At 40.0% G+C, this 17,650-nt stretch overlaps 1 protein-coding gene across 3 annotated transcripts in view; it reads right to left on the reverse strand.

Moving 5' to 3' along the window:
• MAP3K19 (mitogen-activated protein kinase kinase kinase 19) overlaps positions 1–17,650 on the reverse strand; it is a 70,584-nt gene that overhangs the window by 16,034 nt on the left and 36,900 nt on the right. For all 3 annotated transcript variants that reach the window (XM_074335537.1, XM_019731164.2, XM_074335542.1), the window contains 3 exons: positions 11,968–12,064; positions 7,266–7,344; positions 6,113–6,372 (listed from right to left, as the gene is read on the reverse strand). In XM_074335537.1, the coding sequence (XP_074191638.1) occupies positions 6,113–6,372; positions 7,266–7,344; positions 11,968–12,064 (436 nt within the window). The remainder of the gene's footprint in view (positions 1–6,112; positions 6,373–7,265; positions 7,345–11,967; positions 12,065–17,650) is intronic.

Genomic DNA, 17,650 nt, shown 5'->3' on the forward strand with positions numbered 1-17,650 from the left:
TCCTAGCATGAAGACTTAGGCAAGCAGCATATCTGAGTCTCCATCAACCTAGCTGACACAATTTGCCTCGCCTTAGTGATTCCCTGACACCATGTCCCACCCAACTTGTGGGACCATGCAAGCCACTTCTAGTGGCTTTTCCATACAAAGGACCTGTCTTGGCTCATGCTTTGGACTTTCCTAAAATCTCTCAAAGATTCAAAAACCCCAAACAGATCTGGCCTCAGCATGTCCCGTACCTCTTGCTAAGCAGCCCAAGCCTGGCACTAGCAGCAGCTGGTCTTGGTTCACAACCTAGCCTTTCCCAGGCACTTCTAAATCTAGCACAGCTGGTGGATTGCTTCATGGCTCAATTCAGATGGCTCTGGAAAGGGCACAGACTGAGGCTAAACTTGGCCTGAAGTGGTGCTGGCACACCCAGTCGTGGGCTTCAGACACAGCTGGAGTACCACTGGCTGCCTCCATGGACAAAACACCCAAAGGACAGACTGGGCGTGTACCAAAGTGCTGCTAAAGTGAATTCTGCTCTGTAGGATCAGCCCGTGCGCAACAGCTCCTCCACTGTAGTCACCGCCAGTCCTCACAAACAATCAGCCTGAGAATCAATCCTTCCCTTTGACATGCAAACAGCAACCGAGGCTCAACTATAACAGGAGGACACACACAACCCACACAAAGGACACACCTGGAACACCAGGCTCAGGTGACCAGGGAGACTGCACCATGTTTCATAGGACACCTACCACATAAGGCCACTCTACTAAGACCAGGAGTCATAGAAGCCCTACCTAATCCATAGAAACAAACACAGGGAGGCAGCCAAAATGGGGAGACAAAGAAACATGTCCCAAATAAAAGAACAGAACAAAGCTCCCGAAAAAGAACTAAACAAAATGGAGACAAGCAGTCTACCAAATGCAAAGTTCAAAACACTGGTCATAAGGATGCTCAATGATCTCAGGAAGAATTTCAACAAAGAGACAGAAAACATAAAAATGGAGATAGAAAACAAAAAAGAACTAGTCAGAAATGAAGAATATAATAACTAAATAAAGAACACATTAGAAGCAATCAACAGTAGATTAGATGAAGCAGAAGATCAAATCAGCTATTTAGAAGACAAGGTAGCAGAAAACACCCAATCAGAACAGAAAAAGGAAAAAAAATCCAAACAAATGAGGCTAGTTTAAAGGACCTTTGGGACAACATCAAGCATACCGACATTGGCATCTAGGGTTATCAGAAGGAGAAGAGAGAGAGCAAGGAATAGAAAACCCATTTGAAGAAACAATGATGGAAAACTTCTTCAGATGATGGTGAAGGAATCCCACGCAGAACCTTGTGAAGGAAACAGACACACAAGCCCAAGAACCTTGTGAAGGAAATAGACACACAAGCCCAAGAAGTGCAGAGAGTCCCAAACAAGATGAACCCAAACAAGCCCACACCAACACACATCATAATTAAAATGGCAAAGATTAAAGACAAAGGGAGAACCTTAAAAGCAGCAAGAGAAAAGCAGTTAGTTACCTATAAGGGAGATCCTATAAGACTGTCAGTTGATTTCTCAACAGAAACTTTGTTGGCCAGAAGGGATTGACACAAAATATTCAACATGATGAAAAGCAAGAGCCTACAACCAAGATTACTTTACCCAGCAAAGCTATCATTTAGAATCAAAGGACAGATAAAGAGCTTCCCAGACAAAAAAAAGCTAAACGAGTTCATTGCCACCAAACCAGTATTACAAGAAATGTTAGAGGGACTTATTTAAGAAGGAAAAAAAAGATAAAAAATACGAATAATAAAATGGCAATAACTACATGTCTGTCAACAACTACTTTTAATGTAAATGGATTAAATGCTCCAATCAAAAGATGGAGTGGCTGAATGGATAAGAAAACAAGACCCTTACATATGCTGCCTACAAGAGACTTGCTTCAGATCAAAAGACACACATAGACTGAAGAAAGTAAAGGGATGGAAAAATAATATATCATGGAAAAAATAAAACTGAGGTAGCAATACTTATACCAGACAAAATAGGCCTTAAAAGGATATAAGAAGAGACAAAGAAGGACACAGCAATCTCACTTCTAGGTATTTATCTGAAGAAACCCAAAACTACTTTGAAGGGACATGTGCGTCCATATTCTTTACAATGGCCAAAATATGGAAGCAACCTGGGTGTCCATCAACAGATGAAGGATAAAGAAAAGGTGGTACATATATACAATGGAATATTATTCATCCATAAAAAAGAATGAAATCTTGCCATTTGTGACAACACAGATGAACATAGAGGGTATTGTGCTGAGTGGAGTAAGTTAGACAGAAAGACAAATGCCATATGATTTCACTTATATGTGGAATCTAAAGAACGAGATAAATGAACAACCAAAACAGACACAAACTCATAGGTACAGAAAACATTTTGAGCATTTCCTGATGGGAGGGGTTTGGGGACAGGGAGAAAGAGGGGAAGGGATGAAGAAGTACAAATTGGTAGTTACACAACAGTCATGGGGAAGTAAAGTATAGCATAAGGAACATAGTCAATAATATAATAACTATGTGTGGTGTCCTATGGGTACTAGATTTATAAGGGTGATCACTTTGTAAGTTATATAAATGTCTAATCACTATGTTGTGTACCTGAAACTAATATAATATTGTATGTCAACTATAATTGAAAATTTTTTAAAAATTATTTTTAAAGAAAGATCTTTCAGGTAGGTAATTTGGCAATATGTGTTGAAAGCCTTTTAAACCGTGTATAAAATTCCAGTTGAAAAATTGAATGTATTAATTTTCTCCACTCTTTTCACAAACCTCACTAAAGGAATTTACTAATAGTAACGGAATTTAAAAAGGTGTAAATAAGAACAACACCCCCCCCCCAAAAAAAAAAGAACAAAACTTCAGAGGATGAAACAGCAGATGAGCAACACCAATAAAATTTTTGACAGTGAAAACTGTATGAGTGTGAGCTTTCTCTGTTCTGCTCCCTGCCTGCGGCAGGCAGAACTCAACAAGAAATAAGAACTGCAGAAAGGAGCAAGAATTGAAGACACCAGGTACCTCTGAAAGTGGGGTTGCAGGTGAGGCTGAATCAAGGGATTGCTTGTAAGTCTGTACAAGGAGTCGGTTCCAGATTCTCTGCCCTGTCTAACTAGTCAGGAGTTGCTCTTCCCTGAGAGGAGTTCCTGGCAGATTGCTGGCAGTTTACTCTCTGAAGAGCTTGAAACAAAGATACTAATGAGGTAGGTATAGCTGAGAACAGAAATGGGGTGCTGGAGTGAAAATAAGAGGATTAAGTGAAAGACTGCACACCGACATGTGAAGCCTCAGCCTTATAATCTACAGGCAGCAGCCTGGATTCTCAGTTTTCCCTCTCTCGGGAAAACTCACCAGGAGAAAAGCCTGGCTATATACACTGACACCAGAGGACTCCCTCTCCCAACCACCCGGTCTCTGTCCATTCAACAGGCCCCTTGGAGCATGTGGCACTTTTTAGTGCCACCCTCTTAAATACAAATAGATAGTTAAGGATCAAGTAATATGTGAGAAAAACCTCTAATGTGAAAATACAGAAAACAAAACAAACTTAAAAAAAGAAAAGCGCTCAGAGAAAATAGAGACAATAAAAACCTGTCATTAATGCACCTTTCTCAGGAAGCTACTAGAGAATGTACCCAAGAGGGAGTAAGTAAACCAAGGAAGAGGAAGCCGAGTATCCAGTACACATGGGTCCAACACAACAAGGAGGCTAAGGGAACATTCCAGATGATGGTGAAGGAATCCCACACAGATGGCTGGTCATTGGGTCCAAAGACCAAAGCACACAGAGTGAAGCAGGAGGGCAGAGGGTTCCAGGAGCAGTCTCAAAACAACAAAAGCCACCAGTGCATCACCTGAGGTGCAGCTGCCTGCATTGAGGTGCATTTTACAGGCCCGTCAGAGAGGATGAGAATGACTTAGGGACGGATATACAGACAGTAAGCAAATAATGAAATGAGGCATTTAGTAACGCTGTAATAAATGCAACATCTCAGAAGAAGGACAATGTGTTCATAGCACATTAATGAGCTCAGCTGTGAATAAAATTTTACCCATCATAAGAATGGAGCTATTGAATATTGATTTCTTTTAAACACAACGATTGAGAAGATTGGGGATTGCCTGTCTGTGAGGAAAGTAATAGGAAGTGTTACATCCTAATAGATAAGGTCTAAATTGAACAATCAAGCAATATCATTATTAATAGGTTATTTAGAAATGTAGAAATACGTTCTAGAAGAAATTGTCTTGGAATACTCTTTGTACTTATTGTTTTTTATATTTGCTCATCTGTCTTTTCTGAATTCTTCTTAATTGACAGATTGTCTAATTTTAAAAAATTGTATAATATTAAAACACATTTAAAAAGAGGGACACAAATACCGGCCTGGGGAACACCAGTGGATATTTTCAGACAAGATCGTAGCCTCTGTGGAGCGGCTCCCATGATAGACTACAGACTGAACCATTCTTGTCTAGGTGTATGTACTTACTTTTGTTACATCTTCAAGATTCTCTGTGGTTTGGCTGAAGAAGACGAGGTTCCCAAGATGTCCAATTCAGTCTCTCCTTCCACACTCCCTCCAGTTTGTACTTGCACCAACTGCCCCTTCTTTTCTCTAAACCATCTCCACTCCAAGACTAAATATGTTTATCCTTTTTTTCCTTCATAACTAAAGTGGGACTCAGATGAAAGGTGTGAGCTCTGAACACAGATGGCATGATGCTTAAACACACTGGCTTCAGAGACAGGTGGTCCAGGGTTTGAAGCCAGCCTCTGTAATTCCACTAGCTATGTGACCTGGGCACACACACTTAATCTTCTTAAGCCTCAGTTTCTTCATTTCTAAAACAAATTTGCTAATATGACCTATAGCAGTGCATATGTGTGCCTTGCAATAGTGAGACACTCAATAAACGGTTATTGTTGTTATTGTTAATTCAGTATACACTTTTTAACAATTATGTGCCAGACCTGCTAGGTGCTTGGAGGTGGGATGGTTTTTGCCTTTGTGATCTGGCTGCAGATAGACACATAAATAAAAAGTGACAATTAAACCTGATGAATGTTATGATGCAGATAACGTCAGGATTCTATGGGCGTCCAAAGGAATGGTGACTCATCCAGCCTTTGGGAAGTTCAGGCACTTTCCAGAGGAAGTGGCATTCAAGGACCACAATTCTGGATCAACTTCACTGTCCATACCTGATGTTAACACCCTTACATCAGCCTATCAAAACGCTGCTTCAACATTATGGGAACTGAAACAAGCCAGTCACAAAAGGACAAATATTGTATGATTGCACTTATATGAGGTATCTCGAATAGCCAAATTCATAGACAGAAAGCAGAATAGTGGCTTCCAGGGGTTACAGGGGAGAAGGAGAATGGGAGTTATACTTTAATGGGTATAGTGCTTCAGATTTTGCCAGATGAAAATGTTCCAGGGATGGATAGTGGTGACGGTTGGTTGCACAACAATGTAAATGTATTTAATGCCACTAAACTGTACACTTAAAAATAGTTAAAGTAGTAAATTTTAAGTTATGTACATTTTACCACAATAAGAAAACTTTTAATTAAAAAACAAGCACTGCTTCATTTAAATTTCACTTAAGCACTACCCATCCCCCAAATCCTATAATAATAATTTTATTTTCTTCCTTCATTTGGTGAAATGCCTCCCAGTTCCCCAGCTGTGCAATCTCCCTCATTGCAATAAGTAAGCCAGTGCATGCAAAGTTTTGGACATGTTTGTCCCTGGTGGTTTAGGCTGATTGGTTCAGGACAGTGGCAAGCAAATATCAAAGACAGCATTGCCATAAGCGGAAACGCTGGCCTCAGTGCTGCTACCTGGTAAGTCAGTCTTGGCGGGATAGAGAGGAAACTCAAATCCTGGAGGACAGCGTCCTCAGTGTGGGCCCCGAAAGATTCCACAGATAAACACCAACCAAATATGAGTTCACGGTAAGATTTTCAAACACTCAAGAAAAAGATATGTATTTGTTGAACGAAGAATAAAGACATGACTATGTAATTAAATGAACTCACCTTCAGATTTTCTTTGCTGGCCCTTCAGAAAGGGAGAAACATCTTCTCTGATGACAGATTTGGAAATGTTTGGTTCCAAGCAAGGTCTTGGCACCAAAAAGCTCAAGTTTTCGTCACAGAGCTCCTTGGATCTTGCCTCTTTCTTCAGAAGTGAAGGCTGCATGCCTGGCGTCTTTGTCCTGACGTCCATCGTCTTCATTTCATTTGGAAGAGAAGCAGAATGTGCTCGTGCCTGTTCCTGATGCACTGAGGTTGTCTGACTAGAAGGTGGAGGAAATGGTTTGATTTAAAACTCGTTCCCATGTCTCCTGGATCTCCAGCCTGACATCCCTAGAAAGTTTGGAGAACGATTTCCAAATGGTGCTGCTGAGTAGGGTGGCTGTATTCCTGAAAGGACAAGACCGCTCCAAGCCCTCTGACTCACACCCCACCTTGTCTGCCCTCTGCACCCCACACTTTAGTGTTCCCAGTCCCTCTTTCCTTGAGCAGAGCAGAGCAGAGAAATCAGAGATTTAAAGGGCAGGCATAGGGGACGCACCCTTTTATTTCTACAAAGGCTTTAACCAGCCCAGTGCTTCTCAAACTTCCTTTCGTGAAGAGCCAATTTTTAAATTTTCCAGACCATTGTGGACTGACATTTTTGGAAAATGTAATAAAACTGAATTACATTAAAAATGCAATGAAAAGCAAAAACATAAAACTAAGCGTCAATTTTTCATTATCAGATCCATGAATGTAAAATTACTTTGTCAAATTACTATACAACTTTGTAACTGTTTAAATTTTTAAGTTTATACTGACTTCAGCATGGATTGGTAATGGAAGAACCACAGAGCCACATTTTAGGTAGCACTGATGCAGGGAAAACAAGTTATGATCTCCAGTCTGTTTTTGTAGATTTACTGGATCACAGCCATACCCATTTGTTTTCAAATAGTCTATGGCTGCATTCAAGATACAGCTGCAGAGTTTAATCATTGCAATAGAAACTACATGGCCCACAAAGCCTAAAATATTTATCTGGCAACGACACAATATTTATTATGACACATGTTTTCAGGTAGGTTTTATTTTTTTCGGTTGATTTACTAAAAAGGTAGGTTGCCACACAAGTATCACTTCACACTTAAATTCCAATCTAACACTTCCTTACTTGTTTTCTTTCAAATCTTCTTGGCTCATTTCTTGGGGGTGACGGACATCTTTTGGAAAAGTAACAACAATCTCGACACCTACAGAAATGCATGGCAATAGTAGAAAGAAAAAAAATGAATTCCAGTGGTAACCGAGAGAAGTATGTTATTTTTGGTTATTTGGCTAATCTATTCTTAATGATTACAGAATGGAATTATCCAGGAACTAAGGTTTAGTCATCTTTGTATCTTTCCTGTCTAGCATATGATAGGCCTCAAATAAATGCTTGCTTAAACAGCAAAATATTGTATGTCAAAACTTTCCAGATGTAAAATAAAGTTTTATGGTGAGCAGTGTTGTTTCTCTGACGGGAAAAACAAGGCCACCTTCTGTAAAGTGTAACGCATGACACCTACTTCACAGGACAACCACGAGAATTAAGTGAGATCATTTATGTATTCCCATGGGAGCTTGCTCATTGTGGGAACAGAGCCCCAGAAAGCAGTTTCCAGGCTCTCGGCCTCACATAGAAAGGTGCTGGCTCAGGTAGTAAATGGCCATCAACTGTGATTGGATGGCTGTCAGCTGTAACCAGTGAGCCATTGGCCACTAATATAACTGCTGTGGCTAGGCTAGCAAGAAAATGGGGGCTAGCAAGAAGATGGTGGCTGAGCTAACAAGAGCCGATTGCAGAGAGGCAGATGCCGCCAGAGAGAATATAGTGGTATGACTCCCCTACTTATGGCTCCGTGGGTGTTCCTTTTTGGCCTCACCATATCCTGCGTTCTTATGTGGGGAGCGGGAGCTGAAACCCCGCCGGACGCCCCGCACGACACTCATATTTATAAGTTTGTCCATCTCCTGTCTGATTCCATGGAATGATTCCCAGTATAACCCTTAAGACAGAACGTTCCAACTTTTGGAATTGATGCTTGCTTACGATATGCCACGTTAAACAAAAATACCTAAAAAATGACTGTGAATGCTGCCAAAATTGCCTGTGCTTTAAGGTTTGTTCATTTATTCACTTTTTCCATTCAACAAACTTTTATTAAGTGTCTATGCCAAGCCCAATGCTTTGTACTGAAGATACAGAAATAAACAAGGTGCAGCTGTGGCCCTCGCAGAGTTATAGCAAGAGTATAGTGAGATTGGCGTTGTGATAGTATAGAAGTGTGCGATGGTTATGTGGGAACACAGAGGAGTGTCCTTCCAGGAGGGCACAGTGCTTGTCCCAGTAGTCTCTCTTATCCATGAATTTGTCAGGGTCATTTATTCAGTCTACACATCCCTCTCCCACCACTGCCTGGGTGACCTCAGGAAAGTTACTTAATAGCGGTCAGTATCAGCATTATCTCAATTAAGGTTTTTATTATTTTTAAAGGACTTTGGATATTTTGTCAAATATATAAAAACCACCACAGTGAAAACATTTTTATTGTTCAATTTGTATGCCTGTGTTATTTATGAGACTTGTGCTTTAAGAAAAGTAAATATCCTAAAAGGAAAAGTTTTGTTTACAATCAGGCAAATGATAATAGTATTTCTGATCTCCCTCATCCAATATTATGTTTTGTGGTACCATGAAAAAGGATCTAGCTTTCGTGATGTTTCTTAAGTAAGATAACTTGATTGCATGTTTTCTAATATTATATGATAGCAAAAAAATGTGCCAATAAAAATGAAGTTTCTTTGGAATGATTGATTTTTTTTTAATCTTCTCAAAGATCCTCTCACCACACTGTTTATGTAGCACAAAATGAGAGTCTCAGAATTACTGTACAGAGCTGAAAGAACTTTAGAGGTTATCTGACCAAAGCCCTTCATTTTAGGGATGAAGAAACAGATACCCATGTGGTTACTTGATGTGCTCAGGGCCACTCTTACACTTCAAAGGAAGATGGATGCCTTTCATAACGTTTTTGTAATCATCCTTGAGTGCTAAAACCTAGCCGACATATTAGAGTGAGAAAAACACACAGCATACATTCCTAATAATTAAACTGTCAGTGAAAAAGATCTTCTAGTGCAAAGGCAAGATGCAGTTACTCCCTTGCTGTGAAAATTAGAAAATTATGCAGTATATTCATGTGAACATGGTCTTTTTTTTTTTATTTATTTTATTGGGGAATATTGGGGAACAATGTGTTTCTCTCCAGGGCCCATCAGTTCCAAGTCATTGTCCTTCAATCTAGTTCTGGAGGGCGCAGCTCCCTGGCCCATGTGGGAATCAAACCCGCAGCCCTGTTGTTTGGAGCTTGTGCTCTAATCAGCTGAGCCATCCGCCACCACTGAACATATTCTTAGGGATGACTGCACTTTTACAATTATCGAATGCTAGTAAAACCAGAATATTTTAAAGCAAATTTAATGTGTTCAAAAGTCTGTTCATTGTTAATTCTTTTTCAAACCAAAGATAGAATAAGCAAGTATAAGAAATACCAGCTTTTTTAGAACTTGTTAAAAGCTAACTGGCTTATCCTAATTGTTGGCCTTAAGTGGGGGAATATATATATATATAAAATGTGCTACCTCTGAAATAAGCTGGGAACATACAAATGTGTTTCTGTCTTGTCTCTTGAATACTGTGAGTAGTCATAACCTACGCAGTGAGCCAGGAAAGATGTTGCATTGTTACATGTAAAAATAAAACACTTGCTTCGGTCTAAATGCATCTTTCCACATAAGAAGGTATAGATTGACCCTACCAGAAAATGTTATAGTAGAAAGAAACTAAAAAGCAACACTTAAACATAGGCAAAACATAATTTCTTCACAGAAGAGGTGAAAATGAAATTCATAAAGTCTGAAAATGTTTGCTAATTTGTAATGTTAAAGCTATTATTAAAATGAAAACTTAAAATTGACCCAGCCTAATTCATTCAATAAAGAAAACTTATTTTTTCCAGGAAAGCCTTATGGTCCTGTGTTTCCTGCCTTGTTATTTTTAAATTGATAAGGATCAAGTTTCAAAATACGTATTTTGAAAACTTCTCCACGTTTGATAATTTCCTAAATCATAAATCTCAGCACAGAATTATCAAAAACTACATTTCCAGCCTCTTGTGCCACTAGAGTTCAGAAAGCTAACTTGAGAGGCGCATTCACGAGTTACATGAAAAAAGATCGGGTGTAGGCATCCTTTTTGCTGATGTATCAGCAGAGGGAGGAGATTTTAAAGTTGATGTGGGAGCATCCCTGGTTGTGGCAGAAGCAGCATGATTTGGGGGTCAGTAGCAACCGGTTTGAGATGTTATTACATTAACTAATATATATATTAGTTAGTGATGGTCCCTTCTTAACAGAATAATACAATGGACAAACAGACATAAACCAAATGATTAAATGTGTATATGTATAACAGAATAAATAATCACATAGTATATGCCTAAGATCTTCATGAAGTGTGCAAGCACTTGTAACATTAACTACTGTGTGACTGAAAAGAGTAACTAGCTCAATTGAAGACTTTTGATACTATGAGAAGAAAATTTAGAAACACAATTGTTTCTTACACATTTGTAACCCGAGTTATTAAAGCTTAAAACTGCAAGAGCTTAATGGAGATGCTGTGTGTTATGGCTTCTATATGAAAACCTAAAAGGTTACAAATGGATATAAAAAGAATGACTAGCACCTCAAATGGCAAGTCATCTCCAAATTGAGTGGAGTAAATGAATGGTTTAACCTCTTGGAAGGTGCTTGGGACACAACTGGGTATCTGAGAACTTGGCTTTGAAGTCCTTGAATGTCAAAGGCAGATCCCAAGGACTGCTTGGAAGGGGACCGGGATTTGTTTATTTTACTTAGGTCTTTCAGGTTTCGTGGTGTTAATAATTTCAAATGTTACTAAATTATCCCCCCCCCCCCCCTCAGCCTGAGGAAAGATTCCGAGGGAGACTGAGAAAGGCAGGAGGCTTCCCAGGAGAGGGCAGCATCACATAAGGGGCCGGAGACAGTAGCTAGACTAGCTCTGCCGTGCTCTGGGGGCTTCACAGGGATGAGAGAAAAAAGACATGTAAGAGGGCAGCTTCCCTGGAGTGTTAGAAATGGAAGTCAGAAAATTGCCAGAGAGAAATTGCAGCAGTTTCAATAAACATTTGATTTGAGAAGTTTATAGGTGAATAGGGGTAGACAAATGTGATGTCTGTGGTGACTATTTTTCTGAAGTGAGAATCCGCAAATTCCTTGTGGTCTGTTAAATGCAAGGACAGAACGGGTATGACAGGGTAATATGTTTGGAATGGGTGTTGTTTTGAAAAACTCCAGACTTATGCCTCATAGAATAGACGCTTTAGTGCCTTGTTCATTCAGTGCCTCGTTTCCTCTCAAGGCAGGAGCTCCAGGACAACACCGATGGACAAATGCTTGGTTCTGAAAGGGAACAGATCCGTGTTGCTGATGGAAGATTCTGAGAGGAAAGAAATGGGGGGGGGGGGGATATTATCAGACAAAAAGGAAAGTGGCAGAAAAGGGCTGGCTGAGCCAGAGTAGGGTGGAATAACAGCCAGAGACAGTACAGACATGCCCATTTTGTCAGGGCAAGTTGACAAGACTCACTGATTCAGATATGGACCAAAGGATAGGATTATGAGTGTTTTCTCATTTCCTTTGTGCTTTTCTGTTTTTTCAAAGTTCTGCACAGAGCACCTCTGAAATGAGGGGGGAAATCCAAATAACCGTTATCTTTGTAAACAATTCAGGGACAGAAGCCGAGATACCTTCGTCCCCGGGCTGCCAATCTTGTTCATCACCACGTGGATCTCCTTCTTCACAAATCAATATGGAATGACTGCAGTCATCGTCTTGGTCAAACTCCTGAAATATCATAAAATAGAAACTCAGTTATGCAATGGGCTACTTTGTTGGCAGACTGACTGTTCATTTTTCTAAGCTAAAGTTTCACACTGTGGATTCCTTCTAAATTGGATAGTCTTTAGGACTAAAATAATGGGAAAGCATTTGCCCCCAGAGCATCAGGCTCAGACAGACATGGACGTGACTAATTGCATAATCAAAAATGAAGATCAAAGCTGAAATCACATAGACACATAGGAATTCAATATTTTATACTTTATCACGTCAGCTTCTAGGCTGCTAAGCTGCCACAAATTCCATCTGGATGGGGAGCTGGAAAGAATCCTTTGGCCACAGCCACAGTGTACAACCCCAAAGGAACATGATCTCTTTCATAAGCTTCCCTGAAGCATCCTTTACAAATGGCGAGGGTAGAAATCCATGCTCCATATGGAAGTTACAGATAGAACCCTAGGCTGAAAGGAGGCATGAAAGCTGATTCAAGTCTCATTCCGCTAGCTTCCTGATCTCATCATGGTGTGCAACCTCTCAACCTTCCTTTATACCCTCTAAAAAAATAATCATTATGCTGAAAAACATGGTTGAAAACCAACTTGATTTATAAAAAGTACTTCAAACTCTCAAAAGAAGAAACATTTTCTTATTAGAATTCGTTGTTGTTGCTAGGTTCCTTCATTAGAAGTTGTTGCTGGTGATTTGGCCCTTTTTAATGTCTGGAACAGTGATAGATGCAAGTAGTAGTTAAAATATCCCATCGTAATCCAGACACTGCAATGAGCTCTCTTGGCTTCTCCGAGATGGGTGAACACCTAGTATTTAGGAGACTGTTGGATAAAAAATCTTTGCCCTAAATGCAGACATCTGTTGTCTGGAGATTTGAACAAGCAGGCAGTCTTTATTACAGAACCTCTGATAGTTCATTCATCATTTGCCAGAGAGAGTGGGAATCTTTTCTTTTTAGCTTTGTTCATTTTAATTATTACAAAAAATAATAAAAATAAAACCCTTATTGATACTGCCACTAAAAATATTTTTGGTAATCAATCGTAATAACTTAGTTGGTATACCTTCCTTTCCTGAAGCAGCAATTTATGGTTTTAAAAGTATTTTCTACGTCCTGGCAAAGGTTAGGTGTCCTGCGCAGACTGCCTTGGTTGTCAGTGGCAGATGAAAGACCAGACTGGTTCACCCTGATCTTAGACTGCTGTCACTTTCACTGCTCACCTTTCTCTGCATTTCAAAACTTCTACCACTACCGGGCACATTTCTTCTCCCTCCCCTCCAGTTACAAAGTAGGGGAGGGTGAGTCTTTTTAGAATACATAAAAATACAAAGTAGTCTTTTTTGTAAAAAGCAGAAGAAATATCACCTATAATCCTACAAATAAAAAGCAAAGACTGTTAACATAGAAATCACATGTCCTTTGTCTTTTTTCTAAGAATTTTAAAATATAGTTGCATTACATAATCTTACATCTTTTTTCTTATATATTTTATTTATTTATTTTTAATTTTTTTTAATTAAAAAATATACCTAACATATTATATTAGCTTCAGGTGTACACCATAGTCGACATTTATATACCTAAAGAAGTGATCACCATAAGCCCAGCAACCATCTGACACTGTACCACGTTATCACAATATTATTGACTGTATCCCCCATGCTGTCCATTACATCTCCATGACTTATTTGTTTTATACATGGAAATTTGAACCTCTTTTTCCCCTTCACCTTTTTCTCCCTCTTTTTAAAATTTTCACTTACTGTTAACATTCAATATTATTTTGTATTAATTTCAGGTGTACAGCGTAGTGGTCAGACATTTGTATAACTTAAAAAGTGATCCCACCTGGCACGATACATAGCCATTACCATATTATTCACTATATTCTTTATGCTTTACTTCACATCCCCATGAGTATTTTGTAACTACCAATTTGTACTTCTTAATTCCTTCACCTTTTTTACCGTGTCCCCCACATCCTCTCCTATATATCACCCTGATAAATCTGGTACCCATCTGACACCATACATAATTTATTATAATATTATTGACTGTATTCCTTATGCTATACCCTACATCCTCATGACTACTTTGTAACAACCAATTTGTACTTCTTAATCCCATCCTGTTTTTCACCCTCCCTCAACCCCCCTTCCATCTGGCACTCATCAAAATGTTTTTTGTATCTATGAGTTTTTCTGTTTTGTTTGTTTGTTAATTTTGTTCTAAGATTCAACATATAAGTGAAATCAAATTGCATCTGTCTTTTTTTGTCTGACATACTGCACTCAGCAGAGCAACCTCCAGGTCCATTCATGCTGCCACAGATGGCAAGAACCCATTCCTATCAATGGCCGAGCAATACATGACATATATGTGCCACCTCTTCCTTATCCATTCTTCCATCAATGGACACGCAGGTTGACTCCACATCTTGTCCATTGTAAACAATGCTGCAATGAACATGTGGATGCACAAGTCCTTTGAAGTAACATTTTGGGTTTCTTCAGATAAATACCCAGAAGTGGGATTACTGGGTCCTTCTTTGTCTCTTGTTATAGCCTTTGTTTTAAAATCTATTTTGTCTGGTATAAGTATTGCTACCACAGCTTTTTTTGTTTTTTTCCATTTCTGTTATTATGGAATATATTTTGCCATCCCTTTACTTTCATTCTGTGTGTGTTCTTCAATCTGAAGTGAGTCTCGTGTAGGCAGCATATGTAAAGGTTCTTGCTTTCTTATCCATTCTGCCACTCTGTTTTTTATTAAAACATTTAATCTATTTACATTCAAAGTAATTGCTGATAGATATGTAACTACGCCATTTTATTATTCATATTTAATAATTTTTTTTTCCATCTTAAAGAATTCCCTCTAACATTCCTTGTAACACTGGTTCAGTGGTGATGAACTCCTTTGGCTTTTTCTTCTCGGGGAAGCTCTTTAACTGTCCTTCAATTTTAAATGCTAGCCTTGCTCGTAGAGTCATCTTGGTTGTAGGTCCCTACTTTTCATCACATTGAATATTTCCTTCAAATCACTTCTGGCTTGGAATGTTTCTGTTGAGAAATCAGCTGATAATCTTATGGGAGCTACGTTATAAGTTACTAGGTGCCTTTCTCTTGCTGCTTTTAGGATTCTCTGTTTGTCTTTAAATTTTGGGATTTTAATTATAATGTTTCTTGGTGCGGGCCTGTTTAAGTTCATCTTGTTTAAGACTCTCTGCATTTCCTGGCTTTGTATGTCTATTTCCTTTGCCAGGTTAGGAAAGTTTTCAGTCATTATTTCTTTAAATGGGTTCTCAATCCCTTGCTTTCTCCCTTCTCCTTCTTGTACCCCAATGATGTGAATGTTACTATACTTGATGTACGCTTGTCCCACAAGTCTCTTAAACTATCCTCATTATTTAAAATTCTTTTTTCCTTTTGCTGTTCCGATTCAGTGTTTTCTGCTACTTTGTCTTCCAAACCGTTGATTCGAGCCTCTGCTTCATGTAGTCTGTTAGTGATTCCTTCTAGTGCACTCTTCATTTCAATTATTGTATTTTTCACTTCTCACTGGGTCTTTTCTATGCTTTCTGTGCCCTTTTTTATGCTTGCAATCTCTTTGTTGAAGTTCTCACTAAGTTCTTTGGGCATGCTTATAACCGGTGTTTTGTCTCTGTCTCCAGTAGATTGCTTGCCTCCATTTTGTTTAGTTATTTTTCTGGAGTTTTCATTTGGGACGCATTTCTTTGTTTCCTCATTTTGGCTGCCTCTGTTTGTATGTATTAGGTAGATCTGCTACATCTCTTGCCACGTTGCCTTATGTAGTAGGTGCCCTGTGGGGCCCAGTGGCACAGTCTCCCTGTCACCTGCTCCAGATGATCCAGAAGTGTCCCTTTGTGGATTGTATGTGCCCTCTGTGGATTATATTTGAGCCTTGATTGCTATTGGCACATCAGTGGGTGGGATTGATCCTCAGGCTGACTGGTTGTGGGGTTTTGTTACATCCATAGCTTATGGGCGGCTGTGCTCTGAGACTTACTACATGGAGCAGGATTTACCCCAGTGGGCTCCAGTGCCTGTGGAGACTGTCTTTTGGGTGTGCCACTTTTGGGGCTAATTGGGTGGTGCTCTGCTGTGGTTTGAAGCCAAACTCCAAGAGTGTTGGTTCTGGGGCCTCTTGGGAGGGGCTCTGGTGCAGGCCCAGGTCAGCCACTGCCTGAATCTGGCCGGGGAGTACCTGGTAGAAGCTACAAAGCGATCCATGGTTGTTTGCTGTCTGTGCTGGACCTGGAGGCATGTGGGAAAGGCCACGCTGTGAACTGATGACAGCTGCCACCTCTACCAGGCCTGGGTGTATCCCACAAAAAGCCAGGACATGCTGAAGCCTGCTGCTACTTGCTGCCGGTTCCTGGCTTCAGTAAGTTTCAGCCACCAATAAAGCCTCCTGCAGCAGGGAGTTGGGTGTGGTGGGGTCTCAGCATGTCCACAGGGCAGAGCTTTGGAGTTTACCAGGCCAATAAAATTCAGGTTTGGCTGTAAGCCCAGGGAGTGGGTTCAACATAGGAAAGATGGCATCCACCTGCAGGCTGCACGGTAGGATGACCCCACACAGTGAAACTGCCGACTGTCCTCCCAGGCTCCCTCCTGAGGCCACACATGTCAGTTCACCCCCATATGTCTCTGACACCCCCTGAGTCACCATCCCTCGGCCAGAGCCCCAGGTGTGTGCCTGTGAGTGAGTGAGTCTGTGTGTAGGCAGTTTAAGAGGGCATCTGGGTTTCCTACAGCTTTCTGTCCCATCCAGACATTTGAAATCCTCACTGTTTTTCACAGCCAGATGTTGTGGGGCTCCTCTTCCTGGCACCAGTACTCCTGGCTAGGGAGCCTGGTGTGGGGGCCTGGGGTCCCTTGCTCCTCCACGGGGAGCCTATGTGGCCAAGATAGCCTTCCCGATTTTCAACTGCCATGTGAGTGTGGGACCAGCCCGTTTCATGTCTCCACCCCTCCTGCCAATCTCAACTTGGATTCTTCCTTATATTCTTAGTTATAAAACGTCTGTTCAGTTAGACTTCAGGCGGTTCTCCAGGTTTACTGCTCTATAATTTAGTTGTAATTTTGATGTGTTCTTGGGATGAGGCAAGCACTGTGTGTATCTGCTCTGCCATCTTGGATTGGTCCCCCTACAATTTTATATCTTAAGGTAAGCATAAATTACATAGCAATTTACTATGTAAATGTCATTTTGATGGAATTCAAAATTTCTTTCCCTCAAAAAATAGCCATCAGAGCATTATAAGAGTGCTTAATAACCCCCACGAATCTTACAATATAAGCCCCATAATGCATACTAGGCAGTTTTTAATTCTTCATTATTACACCAGTGCTGTGAACATCTTTGCAATTAATACCCCAATTTTGCATTATTTCTTTAGCATCAGTTCCTAGATATGGAATTTTGATACAAAGACTGTGAACATTTTTAAGGTTTTTTTTTTCACATACACTACTTTAAAAGTAATGTTTACACTTATTACTAACTCTCCACCAGTGGTGCATGAGTGTATTTCTCTACATCTTTTCCCTTTTCAATTC

The sequence above is a fragment of the Rhinolophus sinicus genome, linkage group LG01 (genome assembly GCF_036562045.2).
Source record: "Rhinolophus sinicus isolate RSC01 linkage group LG01, ASM3656204v1, whole genome shotgun sequence".
Taxonomy (NCBI): Eukaryota; Metazoa; Chordata; class Mammalia; order Chiroptera; family Rhinolophidae; genus Rhinolophus; species Rhinolophus sinicus.